Genomic DNA, 22849 nt, shown 5'->3' with positions numbered 1-22849 from the left:
ACTGGAAACAACAATTATCATTAGCAGTTAAGGATGAGTGAACACAATGGGCGCAACCAATGAGGTCCCTCATAACTGCACCTTGTACAGTAATGCCCAAAGCTGAATTAGAAACAGTATCAAAAGATTATACACATTCAGCTCTGCTTGAATTAACGATTGTTCCCTCAGCATGGGCATCTCAAATGCATCTCCTCCACTAGACAAACACACACACACACACACAAATGCACACGCAGTAAAGTAAGTATGCTTTCAGTACTTCATCCTACCCTGGAGTCAACAACAAATAGGAGCAAAGGAAATATTAATACTCATGAAAAAATATGATGATACAGACTTTTTGTAATGTTTCTGTAATTTTTGTAGAGTTTTACTGTTGTTAAGGGTTAGTGCTTTTTGACAAAGCAGTGTATGCCAGTCGCACCGGAAAAACTCCTCCACAGGCTGCATTAGATAAATGTTTTCTTTACAGAGACACTATACTCCTCAGAGAGCTGCATGGTGTTTATACCCAGCTAGCCCCTAGTAACCTTTGTGTGAAAGTGTGGTTATTTATTCAGTGCGCACTCTAACCCATATCTACTCTTAAGAAAAAGGGGGAGAGAGACAGCTCTTTAAATTAGGGTGTGCTGTTGGCAAACACACCATGCTTGTGCTCAAGTGTTTCTAAGAGCTTTCAGACAACCAGGCTGAAAATGGTTCAGCGTGCTGCCGCAGACAGACATCAGATGTTTTATACAGCTCACCAATTCAGCTCCAGAGAGGGTTTCACAGAGAGAGGCTTCAGGGCCCACATACAGTGAATGCTACAGTCTTTTACTTTTCCTGTCACAGCGGTGCTGCAACAAGGGAAGAGGACAACATTGTTTTTCCTTATGTTGTCTAAAGACCCAAAGAAGAACAAGAGATGAGGGTGATGCTTTAAACCATGCTGTCTAACAAATAACAAGCACAGACAAGATGTTTTTAAAGAGAGACCAGTGTTGTGGAATACACCACAACGGGACAGGTTCACTGCAAACAGCTGACCTGTAAGTTGGCGAAAAGTGACAGTCATAACAGAGACATTTACTTCCAGGTGCTGTTCACACTTGGCCTGTCTGTCAACGAGACGAAAAGCTTTGACAAGAAACACTGGCTTCATATCCACTCAGGAATATGTCAGGCAGAAGAAGCAAGCTATTATTGGAGGTTTGGCAAAGTGAAGTAGACTTGTCTCTTGAAGAAAACGTGCCGTGTGAGCAACACTCCACCCCAGTTGCCGCAAAGAGAACAGCATGCATACAGACATCAATTTGAGCTCACCACTTGGAGCAAGCTCTGTCAAAACCCTCAAGCACAGAGCAGGGGATCTGACCTTCATTCAAGAGTATGCCCTTGAATTGCGATGCACACATTGGCTTTCTTACCATACTGAACTGTGTTTGAAACAGTAACCAGAGATAGAAATAACCTTGAACAAAGCAGGGCTTAATTTTTTAAATAGCATCTTCTCAATAGCAACATTCTGCAGACTTACTGAAAGACCTTGTCGAGAACATACATATGTCAATCACCAGCCCCCACAGTATCCACCCATTTGTCTCCAACCCTGATATTACTCACTCTCAGCTTGACAAGCATTTGCAGCAATCATTGTCTGGATTCTCATCATCATTTTAGGGCTCACAAACAAGACAATCAGAGCTGTCAAGGTGGAGGGTAGCGACCAGTCATGACTCACCTCTAAACGCAGGTATTCATTCTGATCCAGGGAGAGCAGGCTGAGAATGACACTGGCAGCAGCACGGGTCCGGACTCCAAGTTGAACTCGTGTCTGTCGCGCAGGGAGGGACCACAACAGCTGGAACTGAATGTGGCTTCGGCCATCAAAGGAGAACTCTGGAGCCGCTTGTTATTGAAAAACATAATTTTTTTCACTTAATTCAGCTGTCATATGGGAAATACACAAGGATATTACTGCGGGGTCATATTGCTCTACCAAAGCACTTTATGTAAGTCAAAAAGTCATCTTCTTACAGGAAGATGTACCAGATAAATTGTATGGAACAATGGGATGTTGCTCCACAGAAACTCCACTAACTCAGAAAACCTCAATTAAAAGCAATTTTATATACTCACCTTGATCACAGTGTGGCCCGGTAAACCCAGATTCACACAGGCAACTGAAGGAGCCCCACTTGCCATCACAGCGACCCCTTTTTCCACAGGAGGGAAGTTGCTCTGTGTTGGTACATTGGTCATCAATAAGAGAACAGCCTGGCACTGTGTTGGAGGATTCAGCTGGGGAACCAAGGTCATAGAGCTAAATGGAAGAAGAACATCAGAAAAATATGACTGCACTGAAGGGAGAAAAAAAAAAGGCTGGATATCTCTGTCCTTGCAATCTTATTGGAAAGGAAATTTGATCACAAAGACAAAGAAAATTGCATATTATTAAATGTAAGATAATAGAGTTTAAATGGGATTGTTTAATCATATGTTCATATCAGACCATTTTGATTTATCTTTTCTAAAAACATTCACAATTCATAATGCTATGATTGCTTTTAAGATAACTATAAAATACTTATTGGCCCCTCTTAGGGGGGTTTAAATGTGAAGAGAAATACAAAATATGAAATGTAACCTAAAACCCTAAATAAACTAAAAACTGCATTTCCAGAGAAGTTAGAATGTTGTGTTAAAATGTAAGTTACATAACCAATCCATTAAATGTAATAACAAAACACTATTCTGCTTCTCAATACTTATTTTCACTTTTGAAAGTCAGGTATGTTTTGGTGTATTTACTTCTGATATTATGACTCTATATTTACATACTTTGTTAGAGTTTGTCATGTACTGTAGGAGGAACACACACTGCTCTCAGCTGTTTAACAATATTCTACAGATTCAGTTTTTAGTAAAGAAACAACACAATGCAGAGATGAAGAATAGTGTAAGAAAGTAAGCATGGACATAAACAATGCTGTTTTAAGACTGAACTTGCAAATTTTCTATGAGGGTCCCCCTCACTATGTTATTTAATCCTCATAATTTTAAGTGTTTTAGTCAAAACAACTTAACAGAAACTTTACAGAGTGTCATTAAGTACAACTCTGGAGGGAAAACTACTTGTAAAGCCGTATGTTTGTTCTGCAGTTTTACCACAATAATATAAATTCTCAGGCAACTGTTTAATAAACAAAAAAGCAATGAAAAAAAAAGCAATGATAAATATGGCAATGAGCATGGATAGAATAATTACATTGACCAAACTCTCTGTAGCTCCAGATGCACAGAGAGTGACAGGGACTTTGACCCGAATTAAAAACTTAACTCGGTAAGTGACATCAACTTTAAAAGATTTTCTAATGTAGCCTTGAGGCCTCATTTACTGTAGATACCTACTGAAGTGCAGTTCCAAACAGGTAAATAATAAGAGGATACTATACAGTAAATTATTCATCCAAGCTATTCATCTGAAAAGAAGCCTCACATGGTAGGTGTATAGAAAAGTCTGCCATACTACCTTGCTGTCCACAAGCAGGTTCCTTAGACACCCAGTAAAGTGTTTGTGCTGCAATTGTGGGTATTCATAAGATAGGTTCTCACTGACCCCTCCGAGCTGCAATACATGACTTCCATTCAGATACCTGAGAAAGAACGACGAAAGGCATCTTTCAATATACAAGTAAACAGGCACCACGTAAGGTCTCATGGTTACAATTTAAAACAGACCTTGCAATAAAAAGAAAGAAAATTAAAGTAAAAGTAAAGAAAAGCACACAACATATGCTGCTGAAGTTAAGATGCAAGCTTTATTCTTTTCTTGCTGATGCTGTCATCACATTTACTACTTCCTGACAACAAATATGACATCCTATTATTGTTCTGTTGCTCTTATTTTGAAACTATATGCGTGATGGGTAAATTACATTTTCCTGAAATCATCAAAATGCAAATGGATTCAGCACGGCACCTCTGGTCTTGTTGAAACTGAAGCTGGCTAGACAGAACAGGGTACATCACAGACAGCTATATTTATGGCTAATTATAGCTTGTTAAGTGGCAAGTCTTTCTTATTAGTGACATCGCTGTATTATCTAGTACTACCTGTGCAACCTAAAAACAAGTTTCTTGTTTTAGGGGTGAAGCTCAAACATACATACATTGTTAAACTTCATTAACTCATTGCTAAATTGCACGTCAAAGCAATGAGCACAGTGCCAAGCCAACAGTGAGGGAAAACAAACTCAGCTGGGGCAAAGCAAAGCCCCCATAGTCTGTACAGACACACAGTCAGAAAGATTAGTTTGTATTTTATGTCAGAGAATTTGATCAACAGTTTCCTCCCTCCAGAGCAGAAAGACATTAAGAAATTGGACAATGTGAGCCTAAAGCAGTCTGAGCTGCTACTTGATGTGATTTTGATAAACAATGCAGCTGGTACATAAACATAGTTTTAGAATTATTAGAACATAACCTGTAGGAGTATGTGATTTTTGTATAAAAAGTTGAGGGAGTTTTGAGGGTACATGGGTTGTTATGAGTTTTTATAAGTGTATGACTTCGAGGAAATATATGATTGATGCTAATTATTTGGACAAAACCAACAATAAAAAGATCAAATTTGTTAATTTGAATCCCACTTTAAGACCCAAATTAAGCTGTATGTGATCATCACAGTCAGTCCGTTAAACAATAGCTAACACTGATTTATGCAAATAGTAATACAAAAACTACAGTTACAAATGTTACTAAGCATTGCATGCCAGGCTATAATAAATTAAAGCAAATATTAAAGAAATAAAGTCTAATAGGGCACAGCAATCAGGTCTTTTCATTTCCTTCCAACGAAGTTGTTTGATTTCTAAAACTGAGAGAACAAGGATTCTCTACCTCTATCTATTAATTAATGTGCATAAATAAAGTATGCCTTTTTGCTAAATGCCTGTATTTTAAAAAAATGACTTAATTCTTAATTTGTATAACTTAGCAAATTGCTGCCACAGTGATTTTGATTGCTAATTCTCTGCTCTATAGAGGAATGTTTACCCCCGTGGGAGCATGGGACATTTAGACACTGTCTCCAAGGGCCAAGCTTACTCTTACAATGAAAATTGTAAACAACAGAAACACAGATAGATAAGTAGTTTGCAACCATAGCAAAGTACCAGAAATTCTCTTGAGAATTTGTAAACCCTAATTGTTGGCTATTTAAATTTATTTTAGCAAAACAAATATAATTAATAAATTCAATGTATTCTTTAACTTTATTTTATCTTGTGATTCACAATTGGAGGCCTCTCTTAAGAAGAGCTGCTACTCCAGTGTTTTATTGTGCTGGTTAGAAGTAGTTCATTAATTAATTAAGTAGTTCATTGCGCATACTTGTCTCTGTTGGGTGTGACCCCCCAGATTTCACAGGATGAACGGTCCTCTGTCATTGCCCATGAGTCCACACCTTCTGTCTCCATGACAATTGCACTAGAACATCGATCGAGAGTGAAGCGCACTTCCTTTAATTTGGGGAGAGGGAAGAGAGGTCATCATTGCTGCATGTGTGAAAGTGTGACTAAATTGTAGCAAGACAACCTCTAAATATCACTCAACTTGTTTTAATTTGACATTTTCTCCATACACTAGGAGTAAAAAAGAGCAGCATATAAAAGGCACTAGCATTAGTGCACTCCACTTACCTTACTGTTGCTTTTTACATCAAGGCGATGCCAGCGCCTGTCAGCCACCCCAATGTTATTTGTTAACTGAAGAACCAGGGTCCCAGACCCATGGTTAATTTTCAGACTGGGAGTCCCACCAATCAGCTCTAAAGAATTAACACTAGGTAAATAAACATTATCCCTAAGTTTTTTACCCCCCCAAAACCTCAAAACAATTCTTACAGATTTGTACAGTGAAAAGATAGCTCAGCTTGCTTGCACAGAGAAATACTACAGGCAAAAAGAAAAAAGTGATGAAATGCACTGCATAAGAAAAGAAAGCTGGCAAGATGCAAATAACTACTTTGTGTAGGCATGGGGAAAAACCCAAGGGAAGCATGAACATCTCACCTCAAAACAAACATTCTGTATGAACAACAAACAGAATATGACAATACAACACAGCTGGATTATACAGTACTGTAGCTAGAAATGACACCCGACACAAGATGACAGGAAGTAGTTACACATGATTGTGTAGCAGGAAATAACTCAATTTAACTAAATTACTTACTGGTTAAGTTAACCCTAGTGTTGTTAACAGCAAAATAAGTTATACGGTTATATTCTTAGATGAGGTGAATCCCACAGACAAAACCAAATTTACCTTCATCATATCTGATATGGAGGCAGAAGCTTGAGACACAAATATCTCAAAATCAAAACATTAAGAGTGCACAGCTAGATAGTGGTAAATTAGAAAGTGTCATTAGGATAAAACTGTGTATATGCATGTAAGAAGCAGTATTATTGCTACATCACTGTCATCAAAACACAGAATTGTTACTGGTTTCACATTTAATGATGTTTATCAGGCCCATAAAAATTACTTAAATAACAAAATGTACCTTTATTTTTTATTATCAGCTTCATAGTGATCAGCATTTTCCTGGTCTTTGTTTTCTGCACCAGTTTTCATCTACTAATTTAGTAAGGCAACACTAACTATTATATCAATTAGTAATAATTATAATAAAAAGGCTCTTTAGTTGGATTTTTGTGGAATTAAACATTATTCTTCAGAAAGTGCATCACTATTTATACATTTGTTGTAAGAGTGAAGTCTACCTACCCATCGCTATACTCGATCACCTATTCAGTTTGATCAAAATTTAACTACTGTGCTTCACCTGGAGGATTTAGAGACTTTGTCAGACAAGAGGAAATCCTGCTGATGTGTCTTTGAGTATGAATCTGACTGTCTACCATCCATTCTGCTGAGAAGCAGGAGTAAGCAAAAACAGAATCCCTTCTGGCACACGACAAAGCATTACATACACAATAAGCTGTAAAACTGGGTTGCTCATGTACCACCGCATTAAGTACTTACTATATAACTCAGTGGAGTGAGCGCTCATATCCCTCAGGAGTACACTAACGAACAAAATTTGCCTCATATATCTGATTAGCTACCACCCAGTAATTAAACACACAAAATTAACTTCCAAGTTTTAGTGCAATAAAGGCCCAAAGGCCCCTTGGTGCACATCTAATTATCCAGACTCATTCTTTACCTATGGCGATGTAGTCCTCAGCATCTCCAGGCATGAGAGTAGCCAAAGGGCCGGCATACAAAAGCAGTCCGTCATCTTCTTCTGTCATAAACTCCAGTGAAAGATGGCTATCAAAGCACGGCCTTATGGGGGGAAACCAGGCATAGCCGTTGCCAAGGAAACTAAGTCTCGTTTGCTGACAGTTTGGCCCCTCAAGCTGTGGAGGGCAGTGGCACCTGTAGCACAGAAGGGAACAGTGAGGGAAATCAAAGCAAAACATTGGAAAGAAACAATCAGTGTTGTTCACATTTTGTGCTTGGAGAAATCTTTACATTGTTCATTCTGTGGATCTATGTGAGGTGACCTTTTTTTTGCAGATATGACAGTGTTGAATTATGCTCGAACACACTGGCTGTCAATGGACTGCTAAGAAACACTTTTATCAATCAACTGTTTGCATTAACCACGTAGCCATGAATATTCAGTTCTACATTAAAACAATTAGCTACGAACACAACATTACTCATGTCTATGCTTTATCTTTCATGGCTACCCAAGCTCAACCCCCCGGAGACTGTTCCTGCTCCACACATCACATCTCCTTTGTTAGGCCATAATTAATTTTATTTCTCTCACTTTTCTATGCACTGCACCACTGATGATTTCCTGTACTTTTTTCTCAATTATCCCCACCAACCTTCTTCTTATTTTTAAGGTATTACACACTCTGGTTGATATGTGTGCAACTGCCTCTTCTTGCACTTATCTACTTTGATTAGAGCTTTAGTGTTAAGGATCATTGCTCTTGTAGAGACTGGAAATTAAATGTTTTCCACGGCTCTCTTCAATGTGTTGTTGCGTATGCACTGTAATCGAAAATATTACTAATCATAGAAAACACCCAAAAGCAAGCGATACAGGCAGAGATCAGAAACAGCCCATTCAATCACTATGATGGCAGAGGTGGAAGGGACCAGTTGATCTCATCCTGTCCCTCCACTGCAGGCATGTGAGACAAGCTGGCTTTGCTGATAATGTCAAAGCCATCTATTTTCATGCAGTGTCTGAGAAAGGCTGTGTGTACTGACGCTGTTAGGGGCTGTTTCTCCCCATCAGTGTTTATTCTGCAGAGGGGCAACACATGTCAGGAATACTGATCCACACGCAGCAAAAGGGACGGCTTATTCTGAGTGTAGCCTTATGCATAGATATGCACGTATGTGCCAAGCATAACACCTTACTCTTTCGCTGGTCTTTCATGTGATTTATGAGAGCAATGCCAATCCAAATCAAGAAGTACAGGGCACGTTTTTCTCACTTTCTGACTGTCAATACCTGATTAGCTGCTGTCTAAATTTTGCCTATTAAGCTTCGATGACAGTGGACAGAACCAAAAATTGGATTCATTATGGATTTGTTGCATTCACATGAAAGCACATATGGGGAAATATTTTTCTTTTTGATGAGATATGCACAGAGGTAACGATAAGAGCTCTGTAAATTCTCACACTGAAGAATATGTTTTTGACAAAGTTGTATGTTCATGTAAATGGCATTAAATGGGGTTTTGAGAGGTCGTGAGGTTCCCTATATTTATTTAATCTGAGCATTATTGTGTGCATGAAAAGAACTGCATGCTGTTTCTTGTGCATCTCCCACAGAGGCCTATTCCTTAGGACGTGAGGGGCCTTCATACTGACTGCAAGACATTCATTACTATTTAGGGTTAATATTCACAGTAATGGCTAATAGCCTTGATACAAAAACTATGTTCCATATGTTTATTAATATTATGTTCTGCAAAGTTTGCACCAAAATCTGCCATCAAACTCAATTTCAAATTCATGGCAAGATACACAAGAAAACATCCACATACAAGTAAATTGCTAACATGGATAATGGACCAAAGTCTTTTCAAAAATCCTGCTAGTCGATATTCAGCTGAAGACACGGCAGGACCGCTCAAGCAAGTTAGGTCAAATTGGAGATACAATTTTTCTCACAAAGGTTGGAATTAGTAATTCTGTCCTGTCAAAATCAGTATCTATTACTGTTTGCCCTCTTTCGGAGCACTACTTAACTCTAGTCCTCCTGAACAACTTTAGGCATGTCTCTCACCTGTAACCATTCTGGGAGTCGACACAGGTCCCACCATTAAGGCAGGGGTTACTGGTGTAAGAAGAGCACGGTTGGTGGGTCATTTCCCTTGCAGCGCAACCACACACAGCGAAGGTAGCCACTTTCACTGAGACCAAGGATAAAACACCTGAGTCTAACAGGGTGGGCGTGTCACCGATGCTTAACTGTGTAGAGCAGCCTCCGGATGTCTTGCAGTGTGTGCGCACACACTCATCTACCTGCACCTGGCTCACATTCACGCGCAGCAGTGACTGCAGCTGCAGAGTCAAAAAAGGGAAGAAGGGAGTAGATGAGAGGGACAAAAATAGGATTTATAATAAATGGTAGTAAGAATACAAACAGGTAAGCAATGACATACGTTTAGAGGCCTAATCTACGTAAATACTTTGGATTTTCTATAATTGTTTGTTTTTAAAGGAGCAATGTGGCAGAGTTGACAGGTGAATTAAATTGATTCTCAGTTAAAATATCGCTGACAGGAAGGAAATAAAAAGGAGTAGGGACATAGACAACAAATGATTGGACAAGGAGACATGACAGGGCCAACCAATACACAGACAGAAAGTTGGTGTGAAAATAAAAAGGCAGATGAAAAGCCCAGTTATCGCTTCCCCTCAAGCTCCCAAGTGTATCATTTGATATATGAGCATTGATTTCTATCTATCAGACAAGATGGTACATATACCTTCTTTTTATATGCTGCGAGGACACCGTGTAGTTTCTCTGGGCGTAGGTAGCCATTATCGGTCAGAACATAGAAATGGATGTCTACTGTTTTATCTTCTACATCTGCTATGCTGAAAATGTTGACACTCCCCGGTCTGACAGACAGGGTTTCGGACAGGAAGTCCCAGAACATCTCAAGCCGACTCTTCCCCTCGACGTAAGAGTCAATAAAATCTTTTGCTGTGATGCCTGCAGGAGACAAAGATAGCAGGGGTTCATGCAACAAACACTACTGACTGGTCAGTATCAACTACAGAGTTGATCAAAGTCCTGATTGCGTTAGCGCAAAAGGCAGCCTAACATCTCCCTGTATTTATACACTTTGTTCCTAATTCATCCATAAAGTGACACACTTAAGCACAAATCATTGATTTCTAAAGTAAAATACATTCAGGGGTCTTGAAGGAGTGCCTTCTACAAAATATTTTAATGACCCGAGGATCAATCACACTTGTTGTGCTACCTTCCAATAATGTCCTGGGAATGTGGGTATTCAACTTTAATCCCCAAAAATGATAAGGACTTGCAGTCAGAAGCATCCATAATAACCTTTGCCTCTGTTCGCCGAATGGCTTTTTAAATGTCAAGGACTTTACCTGAGACTTCCAAATTGACCTTTATAACTCCGATTTGCTCTGAGAGACTGACAGAAAAATGAACACTGTAACATTAACTTCAGAGTGTTGAAGAATAATAAGAAGGAAACTATTACCAACATGCAATGTGAACAGTCCCTTTACAATGCTTAGAAACGTTAAATAATGCAAGTACAAAAAGTTTTCTTGACAGCCCATTATTTCAGTGTTAACTGGATTGACAACCTGATAATCATTCAATGAAAAGTACCAATTTATTCATGCCTGTGGCAGATGCTGCCTCTTTCAACATTAGCTCCAAAAAGAATTATAAAAACAGCAGTAACAAAGACCAAGCGTTCTAGTTTTTGGAGGATGAGTGAAAGAGGGAATCAAATTGAAAAACTATTATTTTATATTTTTTTTAACTGATAGTTCTGTGGGTCATGTAGAGACTATAGAAACTGATTTAAAATAATAACCGTCCACCTGTTGAGATACAAGTTACTCAAAATTAACCAGCTGTATATGCCAGCAGGTGAGTTAGTGTTTCTGCACTTTTTGACACTACCTGTCAAACGGAGCGAAGCAGATGACAGGATAGCCTTTTCCTCCAGCTCCTTGACATGAACTCTTACACCTGACATCACATCGGGCCACACCCCATCCGATACACTGACCCTCAACCAGTAGCTGCCGGCTGGAGTGTTCTGTCGAATGGTCAACACTCCCGAGCTTTGGTTCAGGCTGAAGTATCTGAATAAAAAAGGCAGAGGAGGCGTTAGGAAGTAGAGGACAGCTTCAGTGGAAGATGAGAGCAAGAAAAAAGAAGACAAGTGGCTTCTTTTGTTTCTGAGCTGTTGTTCAGAGGAAAAAATACCGGACAGATACAAGACAGACAAATAGAGAATTGGTCAGCAGTACCTGGGTTTCCTCCAAAAGGAAGTGGATGCGAATTTTTTTTGAACATGCAAACAAAGAAACAGAAAAACAAAAAACACCAAGAGAAACGATATATATCTCAGGCTTTAAAAAATCTTCTAAAGGAGCTTGATAGTTGTCATGGTAACTGTCAGAATATGTTTTATGAATAAAACAAATGTGCAATTGGTATTTCTAATCTGATCTTGAGGGTGTGAATGCTAAATAGCTGATGGAGATCCCTGATGGAGTCTGTGCTGTGCTCATACAGAGTGTTTCATTACGGTAAGATCATACAGGTGGATTGAGATTGCTTAGTTTGTTGGAATCTGATTGCATTTTCCAGAATGGCAATCACTGTTGACAGCTATGATTAAAGTCCCTTTGGATAGTGTAGCTTATATTAGAGGCCAGGAAATTGGATCTAAGATTAGCTGAAGTACCTGTTAGGCATGTTTCAGGCCGAGTCATATCACTGAAAGAGGCCTTGTTACAGAAAATAGCTATATCCTTTTTCTTTTACAAATTGTACTCTGTTGGCAGTTCTTCTTGTACTGTCTTGCTTTAGCACTTGTACTTGTACAGCACATTTGGAGATCAGCATGTTTTCAGAAAAAATTATATGCATTTAACAGTGAGCTCTTACTTGGCTGCGCTTGTCTCCAGAGTGTAGCTCTTGTTGTCCCAGTCATCAGGATCTGGGGCATACACCTTCCCCAGTGCTGCATTTGCCATCCTTCCTGTTCAATGTAAAAACACACACCCACACATTTACACACACGCAAATGCACATTGATTTCATCTGACCAGAATCTGCTGATGCCAACACTTATCTTTTTGTCCCTCTCTTCTCCTTATCTTGCATTCTTGCATTCTGTTCTACTTATTATGCTCATAACTGTGGAGCCCCACTGCTGGAATGAATAGGCTCTCTGTGCTCCACTTCAGACAGCGTGGAGCTTAAGGAAGCAGGGCTATCTCAGTATGGATTATGTTATTATCGACCTGCAGTGCCAGAGAACTGCAGCAGGGTAAACAATGGCAGCCTGGATGACTCACAGAGCTCCTGATTTCCACAATTACTAAAAGTGCCATGTAAGTGAGTGTGCGATCAAAACACTAACAAGCCAGCATACCTAACCAACTTACCTGAAGGGTAAAATGAATGAAAGAGGGCAAAAAAAAGAATTCATGGTCCTTATCGTAATGTGATGTTCAGATGAGCTTAGGGCGTGAGGCTGGCAAGTGGAGAATGTGCTGAAGGCTTGAGAAAGGATTTGACAATGATATTACCATAACAAAACACTGTTAAAAAGTAAAAGGAAGAGCGCAATTATGAATTCCAGACAACATCAAGCAGGTGTGGAATAACTTTTCCCTTCAGCTGTAGCCTCAGTTTTCCCTCTTTACTCAAGCGTTGCCTGCAGTGAAAAGCTCTGTTACAACAACAGGGAGCAAAGAGAAAGAAATTAGAGTGAGAAACTCACCCTTGTGGCTATGCACATAGACATCTTTCTCCCCTCCCTGATGGGCGTTATCATTCTGGTCACCGATGGTGATGGTGAGTGTGTTTGTGGCTGTCATTGGTGGATTGCCGCTGTCAGTCATAATCACCGGCAGGTGAAACTCACTCTGCCTTTCCCTGTCAAATCTCCGTAGGGCAGTCAGTGTGGCGGAGCCGTTCCCGTGATCCTGTAGGTGGAAGTCAATGGAGTAAAGTGAGGGTAAAGAGAGAGAAAAAGGAGGCCCGTGCTCTGGGGAGTCTCTGTCCACAACATGAAGCAGAGTTGAGCTCCTGTTGAGCCAGACCACTTGAGGTGCTGGACTGTTCTCCCATAGCACAGGGGTGTAGTCTATCTCCAACTCAGGGCCGTTGTCATTCATGTCTAGCAGCGTTAAGTGGACCGTGACACTGCCAGTCAGTGCTGGGTTACCCTGGTCTGTCGCCATGACGACAAGCTCATAACCTGCCACTGTCTCCCTATCCAGCGGGCTGGCAACTGTGACCATACCAGCTTGGCTGACTGTAAAATGTCCATATGGGTCAGACTGAGGGAGAATGCTGTACAAAATGTCCCCGTTCAAACCTGAGTCAGAGTCAGTGGCCACAACCTGAATGATGCTGGTTCCTACAGTTGTGTCCTCAGGCAGAGGCAAAAGAAGATTGGAGCTTGGGGCAAAAACAGGGGCATTATCATTCTCATCCTCCACTAAAACCAGACAGTGGATAAGGCTAGAGTAGTCAGAGTCTTCCACTTTGATGGTAAGATTAAACCGCTGCTGTCCTGGCTTCTCAAAGTCAAGTTTCTGCTTCAGTCTCAGAGTGCCTGTCTGATCCAGTCTGCGGCTGACTATGTAGAATTGTTGCTCTGGGTCTCCAGCCACCACGCTGAATGTCAGCTGTCCATACGTGCCTGCGTCAGGGTCCACAGCGTTCAACTCCAGAATAGAAGCATCTTCTTTGGTGGTCTCTGGCACATGAGCACCACACCAGTCCATTTTAAATTTTGGGATGTGGTCATTGATGTCTGTCACTAGTATAGTAGCAGTAGCTGTACCTGTCATACCTCCACCATCCCTTGCCTCCACTACTAGCAGGTGGCTGTCAGCAAACTCCCTGTCCAGACCATCTGCTGCCACAGATATGGTGCCGGTGGTGGAATCAATAGAGAAAAGCTCCACGTTGTTTGCGTTGTGTGCATTCTCTGTAATCCGATAGGTGAGGATTGCATTCTGACCTACGGCTGCGTCGTCAAGGTCTAGTGCTGTCATTTCCACAACAAACGTTCCAGGAGTTGAGTTTTCTGCTACACTACTATGGCAATTATCAGGCGCACACGAAAAGGTGGGGGCATTGTCATTGATGTCCCACACATTGATAATAACATCCGTAAAACCAGTAAGTCCCTCGCCTTCTTCATCCGTTGCCATAACAACAAAGCGCCAGACGGCACGCTCTTCTCGGTCTAAGGTGCGCTGGGCATACATCTCTCCGGTGATGTCGTTGATCATAAAGTGTGACTCTGCCCCTTGGCCATGAATAGAGTACCGTATCGCACCCTGATCTGCATCTTTGTCTGGGTCATTAGCTGTCACCTGTGGAAATAAAGACAACTTTTTTTTAAAAACGGGTACCTATTCATCTAGTCAGCTGCCAATCACTCTTCTTTGCTTTTGGAAGTTTCTAGACAGTTCATTTAGGTGTTTGCCCTTTTTCCTGACCACCTACAGTCAATTAAAGAAATGAAGTCGGATCAGGCATGTCTGACAGCCTCACTTCTGTCTCTCTAACTTAACAGAATGACAATTTTATAATGTTTCAAACCACAGAAATGTAGAAAAAAGGATGATAGCAAACAAATAAACATATTAGACTAAAGAAAGTGTAATGTAAAAATACATGTATATATACAAATAGTGACCATATACAGCTAAGATTTTGATATAAAACGTATATCAACTTCTTAGCAGTACTCATCTCAGCCTCTCACCTGTAGTACAAACACAGGTGATCCATCAAGCTCCTCTGTGACAGATGCATAATATTCGTTCATTGAGAACACGGGTGCCTCGTCATTCTTATTAACCACAGTAACCACCACTGCGGCATAGTCTTCCCACTTTCCATCAGAGGCTAGAACCAGTAGCTTGTATCTCTTCTGTTGTTCATAGTCCAGTGGTTGCGCAATAAAGATTGTCCCCACCTCTGGCTCGATGTCAAAAACACCACCCTTGTTTCCGGACGTTATCTGGTAACGTAGCTTGGCATTGGCCCCTGTGACAGGAATTACAAAAAGCATGATTGAGAATGTGATGAAGTAGTCCTGGTTAACAGTTTTTGTAAAACAGTTAATGAAATCTGAAGTTAAAACAAAGGCGCTTTAACATTTTGATGATTTACACATTTCCTCAATCTTTTAATCTCTGCGTGCTGAATACTTTTTTATTGTCCCTTTCCTTACTCTTAGCAGCATTACTATAATTCTGGCATCAACAGAAGGGTATAAACACAAGGGTATAACATCTTATTGTCTCTGAGACTGGAGCATTAGTGGGTTTTCAGGTATCCCTTTCTTGATTTGATTACTTAATTAAATAGAAACTTTGTACCTCGTCTCCTCAGCTTTAATCAGATACTAATTTAAAAACGTGTTCAGAAAAAAGTAAAAGGGAATCACAGAGTGAAAACAGCCTAATGCACTTTGATAGTGCCCTCCAGGGAATGATTTTGAGGCCTAAGAGCTGGTAGAGGATGTAGCTGACTAAAGACAAAGTCGATATCTAAATGTATCTAGTGTCTCCATGGAGACCATCCAATCTAGTGGTTTAGCACTGGAATAGATAAGATAATCTCCTTGAATGCACAGTCGTTGCTTTCAATCATTTCATTGGGTTAAAGTAGCTACAATCCCAGTTAAATACACTAATCTGTACTATTAACACAACCCTTGCCGACAAAGTGCTCTCTGCCTCCCACAGAGATCTGGAAGGCTTACAACAGTCAAGCCCAGGGTGGAGTTTTTAAACAGACAGATTGAGTGTGGCCTCTGAGCCGCAAGTGCAACAGTATTGTAACTTTAATGTTGGGGGTTGGTGTTATTCCACAGCTATTCTTCATTAGTATTGCAGCTCAGCCTAAGCTGCACCCCCGCTCACCATAAATACTTGATTAACGGACCTAAACATGCCTGATAAAGGGATCTTATGCTACTGCTGTACAGAGGATGAGCAACTGCTTTATTGCTTAAATCCCGCCCACCTACTGTGTGGGAGCGTGTCACTCTTTTTGGAACATATGTGCTACCATGCATTGCTAAGCACTCAAATGGCTACTGCTAAATCTAACACAGTGCATGATTTTAGCAGAGCTCCTATATCCAGATTGGGAAAGACTGCCCATAGATACAGTTTATGCCAGCCATCTTGTCTTGCAAAAGAGTCTCTATTTGGCTCACTGCTGGAAAAAATGAGCTATAGACTGCCACTATTATTCGAAGAAGGGGTGTCTGGTGAATTATAGAGAAAGTGCAATTTGGAAACTTGTGTAAAGTTTCAAACTGGCTCACAAAACTTTATATTGGTTCTGGTTGGCTAGCTTCTTCAACCTTTATTTCTGGGAAGTAGTATTAGGAAAATCTCCTTGGGATCTCCTCAGTGTACTGCCTCATCAAGCGTACCTTCATCCTCATCATTAGCGCTAACAGTCACAACAGCCAGGCCCACATCTGCATTCTCGTCGACACCGACTTCATACAGCCGCTGAGCGAAGACTGGCTTGTTGTCGTTGACGTCGCTGATGAAAACCCTCACATACGCTGTGTCTGCAAGAATGACAGAGTGGCAGAAGATTAAACAACACAACACACCAGACACACACAAACGCACACAGTTAGCCAAACACTGTTTGCATGTATTCCCCCTCCATCTGGTTATTGATTCTACAATTCATTGCCATTGTTTAGCGGGGAAGAGGCACTTAACCCGACGCAATGTGCCTCACTGACATGAAAATCAGACAAAACATTACTCACAAAGACGTGCAATAAATTACATAAATTATTCATTTTGTCAGGAGTTTATTGGTTTAACAGGGCTAACAGTTTTCTACAGAGAGAATAAAAGCAATGGGGGTAAACCTCTTTGAGAAACTGCTGTTTTGCAGGGACTAGATAAAGAACCTCTCTACTGGGAAGGTTAAATATTTATGAGATGACAAGTGTTTGTTTTATATCTGTGCCCCCGTCATTACACTGTTTATTTCTTTAGTTAGAAAAAGTAAATTATCTGCTCAATGAAGGCATAGGTGACATGTTAATTTGGAGCTTTAACTAAGAGATGATGGTGCTGGAAGGTGGCCCTTTTTTCACAGCTTGTTTTTACATTTCCCCTTCCTCTTGGTGTTTCCCCAAAGGAAAAGACGCAGAGAGACAGGTAACGTTTGTAGAGGAGATGATGCCCTTCTGGATGTGAGAGATATGTTGCGCAAGACACATCTAAGTCTCATTGCAAATGCTAAGCAGCCCTGGCAACCATGGAGAAAAGGCTTTGCTGCTCCAAAACATAACCCTTTACCCCTAATACTTCCTCCCCAAGCACTGGCAAAAGACGCACTCCTTAATATAAACATCATATTCCACCATTCTAGATACAGACTGAGGTTTAAAGACTGCCAAAATGTCACAAAGTGAACATGGTAAACAAACACAGGCTGGACTGGTTAAATATTAAACAACAAAAATTAAAAGTAAAGGGAGAAAAAAAGGAGTTATAGCATAAACAGTGTCAAGAAATCTCTAAGCTACTTTCACGTGGAAAAGAGTGAGGCTGTCTGGTCATGGTAGTGGAATAAATCAAATTAAGATTCACTTCTCAACATCAATCCCAAGGTGTAAACGAATGTAATGTAATGCCAATGCAGTCTGTTTAAAACACAGTGCACAGAGGAAGCACTCTTCGTGGTTAAGTTTTCAGTACTGCCCTGCAGGCTTATGGGGAATGTACAATGCTGTTTTTTATGAATAGGACACTGCACCAGGGCAGAGGTCACTTTAAAGTTAAGTCTGCCAACTTCATTAAAGACTTACAACCAAAGGATAAGGACAAAAGGTAGGAATATTTTCTATGAAATAAATCAACATGCAAACTCATGAGCTTTTTAATGCTAAAAGTAAAAAAAAAAAAAAAGCATTAAAATCCCCACAATGTCTAACCTGTGTTGGCCTGTTTGTTCCTTCCAGGTCGCGCTGACTCTTGGCCATCTTCCGACTGAACTTCTAACAAATGGGAGCTGCGAGCCTCACGATCGAACACAGCTTCAGTGTAGATGATCCCAAGTTCGGGGTCAATGCGAAACAGACGGTGGTCACCACTGCTGTCACTCAGTAGTGAGTATGTGATCTGTGGAGCACATGGGAATTTGGAAATAAAGTTACTTTAAGTTATTTCAAGCAATAACCTGTAGAACTAGTAGAAATTAAAGGCTTTGTAGCTGAAAATGTCAGGGGGTCTCTATTACCCTCACAGAGTCTGTCTTCTCATTACAGGCAAAACCAGATCGATATACTCTGTCCCACTAATATTATCACACTCAATCACACAGTTTCCAACACTACCTCTAGAACACTTTGACAGCTCTGGAACAAAAGCTTTCCAGTAGAGGAATTTTGGTGTGACTAGAAGCATGCCCCTTCTAGTGAACCATGGATGGTGCAGTAAGGAAAAAGAATCTGTAGATGTGGCTGAAGACATTTCTGAAGAGAACACAATAGAAATAGATAAGCACAAACCTGTCCATTAAGACCAAGGTCTTTGTCGTGAGCAGAAACTTGGAGAACCATTGTCCCTATCTGAGCTCCTTCTGTCACCAAGGCCTCGTAGATGGAGGAGGTGAAAAATGGCACATTGTCATTGACATCTTAGGAGAAAAGAGAAATTTAGAGGCAAATTGATAATGTGCTAATTTCCAGACAGTAGTTAGTTAATACATTCTCTTGCATCCAAAGCTGAAGCCTTTCCTACTGCTCTGTCTACACATAAACCTAAAAACAAGCTGAACAGCTACAAATACACACACACACAGACAAACACAATCACAGTTTGATGCAAAAGTGTATGTCAAAGTATGTCACAAAGAGTAAAAGAATTTCTTCACTAATATGATATTCAACTTTAGTCTATGATGACTTCGGCATGATTGTCACAAACTAATGGGAAAGATCTTTTGATGTTGTACATTCTGGTAGAATCAACTGGGGGGTGCTGTAGCTCAGTTGGTAAGGCAGTCGTCCAGAGCTGGGATCAATCCCTAGTCCCAGATATATGTCGAAGTGTCTCTGGGCAAGACACTGGACCCTCAAAAGCCCATTCCCATCCCCAGCTGCAGAGTGCCACTCTAAGCCCGGTACAAACTGGGGATGGTTGTGTCAGGAAGGGCATACAGCTTAAAAACTGAGCCAAATCAACACGCGGACAATGACCCGCTGTGGCGACCCTGAACTCACGGGATAAGCCAAAAGAATAACAACACATTCTGGTAAAATCAAAAGTTTTCAAAAACAACTGCAGACTCCTCAGGGTTATTGCACATTCAGTTGTTCTTTCATTAGAAACAAAGTAATGTTTAATTAATTAATTTATTAAAGGGGAGGCAAACATTTCTTAACTCTCTTTGACCGTTTTTGTTACTTCTGATGATAAATGAACATTTGTACAAGATGAATGTGTAATGTTATTTTAGTGGCAAGTCTATGTCAGGGCCAACACAACGACACAAACACAGACAGACAACCATTTACACACACACACACACACACACATACACACAGACACACTCAAGGGCTTTATTAGAATATCCAACATTATCCAACATGTGGCCTTTTAAGTAGAAATTACATTTATCCTGAATTACGGTTTTATTCAGATGTAGTCTACTCCCATGCAGCTATCACCAAACGTTGTCAGATTCATTATTGTTGCCTCAATAGCGTTAATTGCCTGATTACAGAACAAGAATACAATATCATGACATACAGTATACCAAATTCAACAATAGTATACCTCATATCTGTAAACTGTCTGGGATGAATATATGCATGACAGCACCCTGTCATTCTCTTTATCACTCAGGATTCTTTAGGTGGGGATCAAAGCACGGTAGACAAACTGCTCAAGTGTGTCTATTCAATATCCCATATGACATTACTAATAACTAAAAATCATACCTTTTGAATTGAACCTATCAATAGTACGTTGTGTATCTTATATGGTAGGATACGCATGGTAAGTTATTATTTACTTTTGTTGCAGCCTTCATAGAAGTCCATTTCACATGCGCTCGAGCCCAAGTGCTAGTTGATAGTTTACCGTAAATTTCAGATATTCCTGGATTAACAGCAAGACAGAGAGGACTGAACTTTGTAGAAAAGTATAGGCAGAAGCGGTTACAGCTAAAGCATGGAAATAATGATGGTAGATGAGAGTGTAGACAAGTTGTACGGATGTGGTTAAAAGCATGTTACAAAGACATGAGAAATAGCCTCAAATGACAAGTCCTCAGCATCTCAGTGTAGCAAATAATTCTTATACTTTCATCATTTTAAAACCTAGATTTATACAATGGATGACTTATTTAATCATTCATTTGGCTGGGTGTTGATCTGTTGATTTAAATTTTTGTTGAAAGAACAAAGACATACAAGAAATCATACCTGTAATATTGACGTAAACTGTAGTGAAAGCCGCAAGAGGAACTGCGGCAACGTTCTGTGCTCTGACCCGGAGAGAGAAAAAGGGCGTGGTTTCATAGTCCAGCGGCTCAGACACCAGAATAGATGCAGACCCATCTTCTCGGTTGGGGGAGAGGTAGAAACGAACTGGCATATTTGTTTCAGGGACCATCCCATCCTCGAGGTTGTAGGTCACCCTTGGGTCACCCAAATGAGAGGTTGCTTTGATTGTCTGAATAGGATGACAAGTTACATCATGATTTTTCATGACTGAAAGCTGGGAATTTTGGGTTATGATAAAACTAGTCAAGATTGACTCAAAAAAGCAGAAAACAAGCCTGAGCAACACTTATTTGCTTCTGGTTGAGAGTGAGATGAGAAACTGTTACGTGTGTCCACTAAGTACAGAACTGGGACCAAGAGATAACTAGATCATCATAATGATTGGAAGCAGGGGGAAACAGTTCCTCTACACAAAGTTAAGATAAAAATCTACCAGAGTTACAGTCTAAACAGGCTACCTGCTAATTTCATTACAACATATCCAAATGTTCTAAAGCTAATCTAAATTAAGTCTATTGACCAAAACTTGAATTGCTCCATTACTTTGTTATCTATCAATATTATAATGTTATAACTCATGTTTGGTTTGTAGTCTGACACAAAGAATGGTTATTTCAGATTTTGATCACTGCGACCACTGACTATTTGAGTAAGAATCAGTGTAGGATGAGAGTCAAACCTGCTGCCTGAGCCCTGAAATAACCTCTTATCTCAAAGCGAATCCCCTTGTGAAGACCTTGGGGAAAATGTTGTGCTCTTCAGATTGACAGCTATATAATTTCCACATCAAAAAAGACAATTTCAATGGATTTAATTAGCCTGGAGTCATTAAACTTGTATAGCACCATGTGATCCAATGTAAGCTTTCTCCTACATCATCAAACTAAAACATGTTTACAGATGACAAGCTTTAAAAGGTGTAGACTAAGCGCAGACAGAACACAGCATCTGAACACCGCTCAGACTATGTACTAATCTGGGTAAGTATGCAAACAAACATTTAGTTGAATCACTTACAGCACCTCAATATGTTACGTATTAGCGATACCAGCATAACAACATATGGCTTAATATGTTCGCAATCATAGTAACATGAACATGTACCACTATGGGTGTGTCCCTGGCAGTGTTCTCAGGGATGACAACACTGTAGCTCTCTTTTTCCCACTGTGGAGGCTGATTCTTCACATTGGTAATGGTGACTGCGAGCTCCACAGAAGTGCTTCGGTTGCCCCCATCAGTTGCTATGATGTCCCACGTGATATAGGTCCTCTGTAGTCAATAGTGACAATTCTATTAGTAAAATCATCATCATGCTGCTGTAACAATTACTTGTTTTTCTTAAAAACATTTATTTATTTTTTAAATATGTTTTTAAAACAATCATTTGACTTGTTTCCCATGCAAAAGGCAAAGCACATTATAATTTCTGATTTTAAAACATGAGAATTTGCTCTTTTCCATTAACTTGAATTTTGTTAAATATTAAAAATTTTAAGGGCTTTATTATGCAAATTAGACCCACCTTAATTTTGCAAATTAGACCCACGGTAAAGCAATTCATTTGAAGAGGTCAACTTGTACCATGCAGGAATATGCAATGGTAAACAAAGTAGCTTACATGCCAAATCACACAGTCACTGTTGCAGTGCAATATATTCACATGCCCAATGTGTCAGAAATAGTAAAAAAACTAACATACAATCAGTAATTTTAGAGTTGTTTATATAATTTGTCTTGAGCCTGCAGGGTGGCAGTGTGCTGGGAGAAACTAGTGTTTAAATAGAGCTCTCTGCAATCTGAATAGGTGTGTTGCTAACACTGAGTAATCAGCTCATGATCAGTTGGCCTGCAGTAATGACTTTGTGTTCCTGCCTGAACTCAAACTTTTTCTTTGAACTCCACTGAGGAAATTATTTAATTAATCCAAGAACAGTTTCCTTAGCTCAGGTGGCACAAAACCTGCTCCGTTTTGTTACAGTGCTATAGTTGAACCGCTA

General features: G+C 40.1%; 1 protein-coding gene across 4 annotated transcripts in view; it reads right to left on the bottom strand.

Annotated features, from left to right (window-relative positions):
• Window positions 1-22849, bottom strand: part of LOC137125999 (neural-cadherin-like) — a 78414-nt gene that overhangs the window by 11308 nt on the left and 44257 nt on the right. For 2 of the 4 annotated variants that reach the window (XM_067502343.1, XM_067502340.1), the window contains exons 12-28: window positions 21954-22121; window positions 20769-21018; window positions 18849-18976; window positions 18273-18459; window positions 16740-16883; window positions 15054-15337; window positions 13050-14658; window positions 12209-12302; window positions 11213-11397; window positions 10026-10255; window positions 9320-9597; window positions 7223-7437; window positions 5688-5815; window positions 5380-5507; window positions 3518-3641; window positions 2125-2308; window positions 1727-1893 (exon numbers count right to left, since the gene is read on the bottom strand). In XM_067502343.1, coding sequence (XP_067358444.1) covers window positions 1727-1893; window positions 2125-2308; window positions 3518-3641; window positions 5380-5507; window positions 5688-5815; window positions 7223-7437; window positions 9320-9597; window positions 10026-10255; window positions 11213-11397; window positions 12209-12302; window positions 13050-14658; window positions 15054-15337; window positions 16740-16883; window positions 18273-18459; window positions 18849-18976; window positions 20769-21018; window positions 21954-22121 — 4503 coding nt within the window. The remainder of the gene's footprint in view (window positions 1-1726; window positions 1894-2124; window positions 2309-3517; window positions 3642-5379; window positions 5508-5687; window positions 5816-7222; window positions 7438-9319; window positions 9598-10025; window positions 10256-11212; window positions 11398-12208; window positions 12303-13049; window positions 14659-15053; window positions 15338-16739; window positions 16884-18272; window positions 18460-18848; window positions 18977-20768; window positions 21019-21953; window positions 22122-22849) is intronic. The other 2 variants (XM_067502342.1, XM_067502341.1) reach the window with 2 other exon arrangements.

Source organism: Channa argus, chromosome 4, assembly GCF_033026475.1.
Source record: "Channa argus isolate prfri chromosome 4, Channa argus male v1.0, whole genome shotgun sequence".
Lineage (NCBI taxonomy): Eukaryota > Metazoa > Chordata > Actinopteri > Anabantiformes > Channidae > Channa > Channa argus.
The sequence above is the reverse complement of the archived record's forward strand: the minus strand, read 5'-3'. Positions and strand labels throughout refer to the sequence as shown.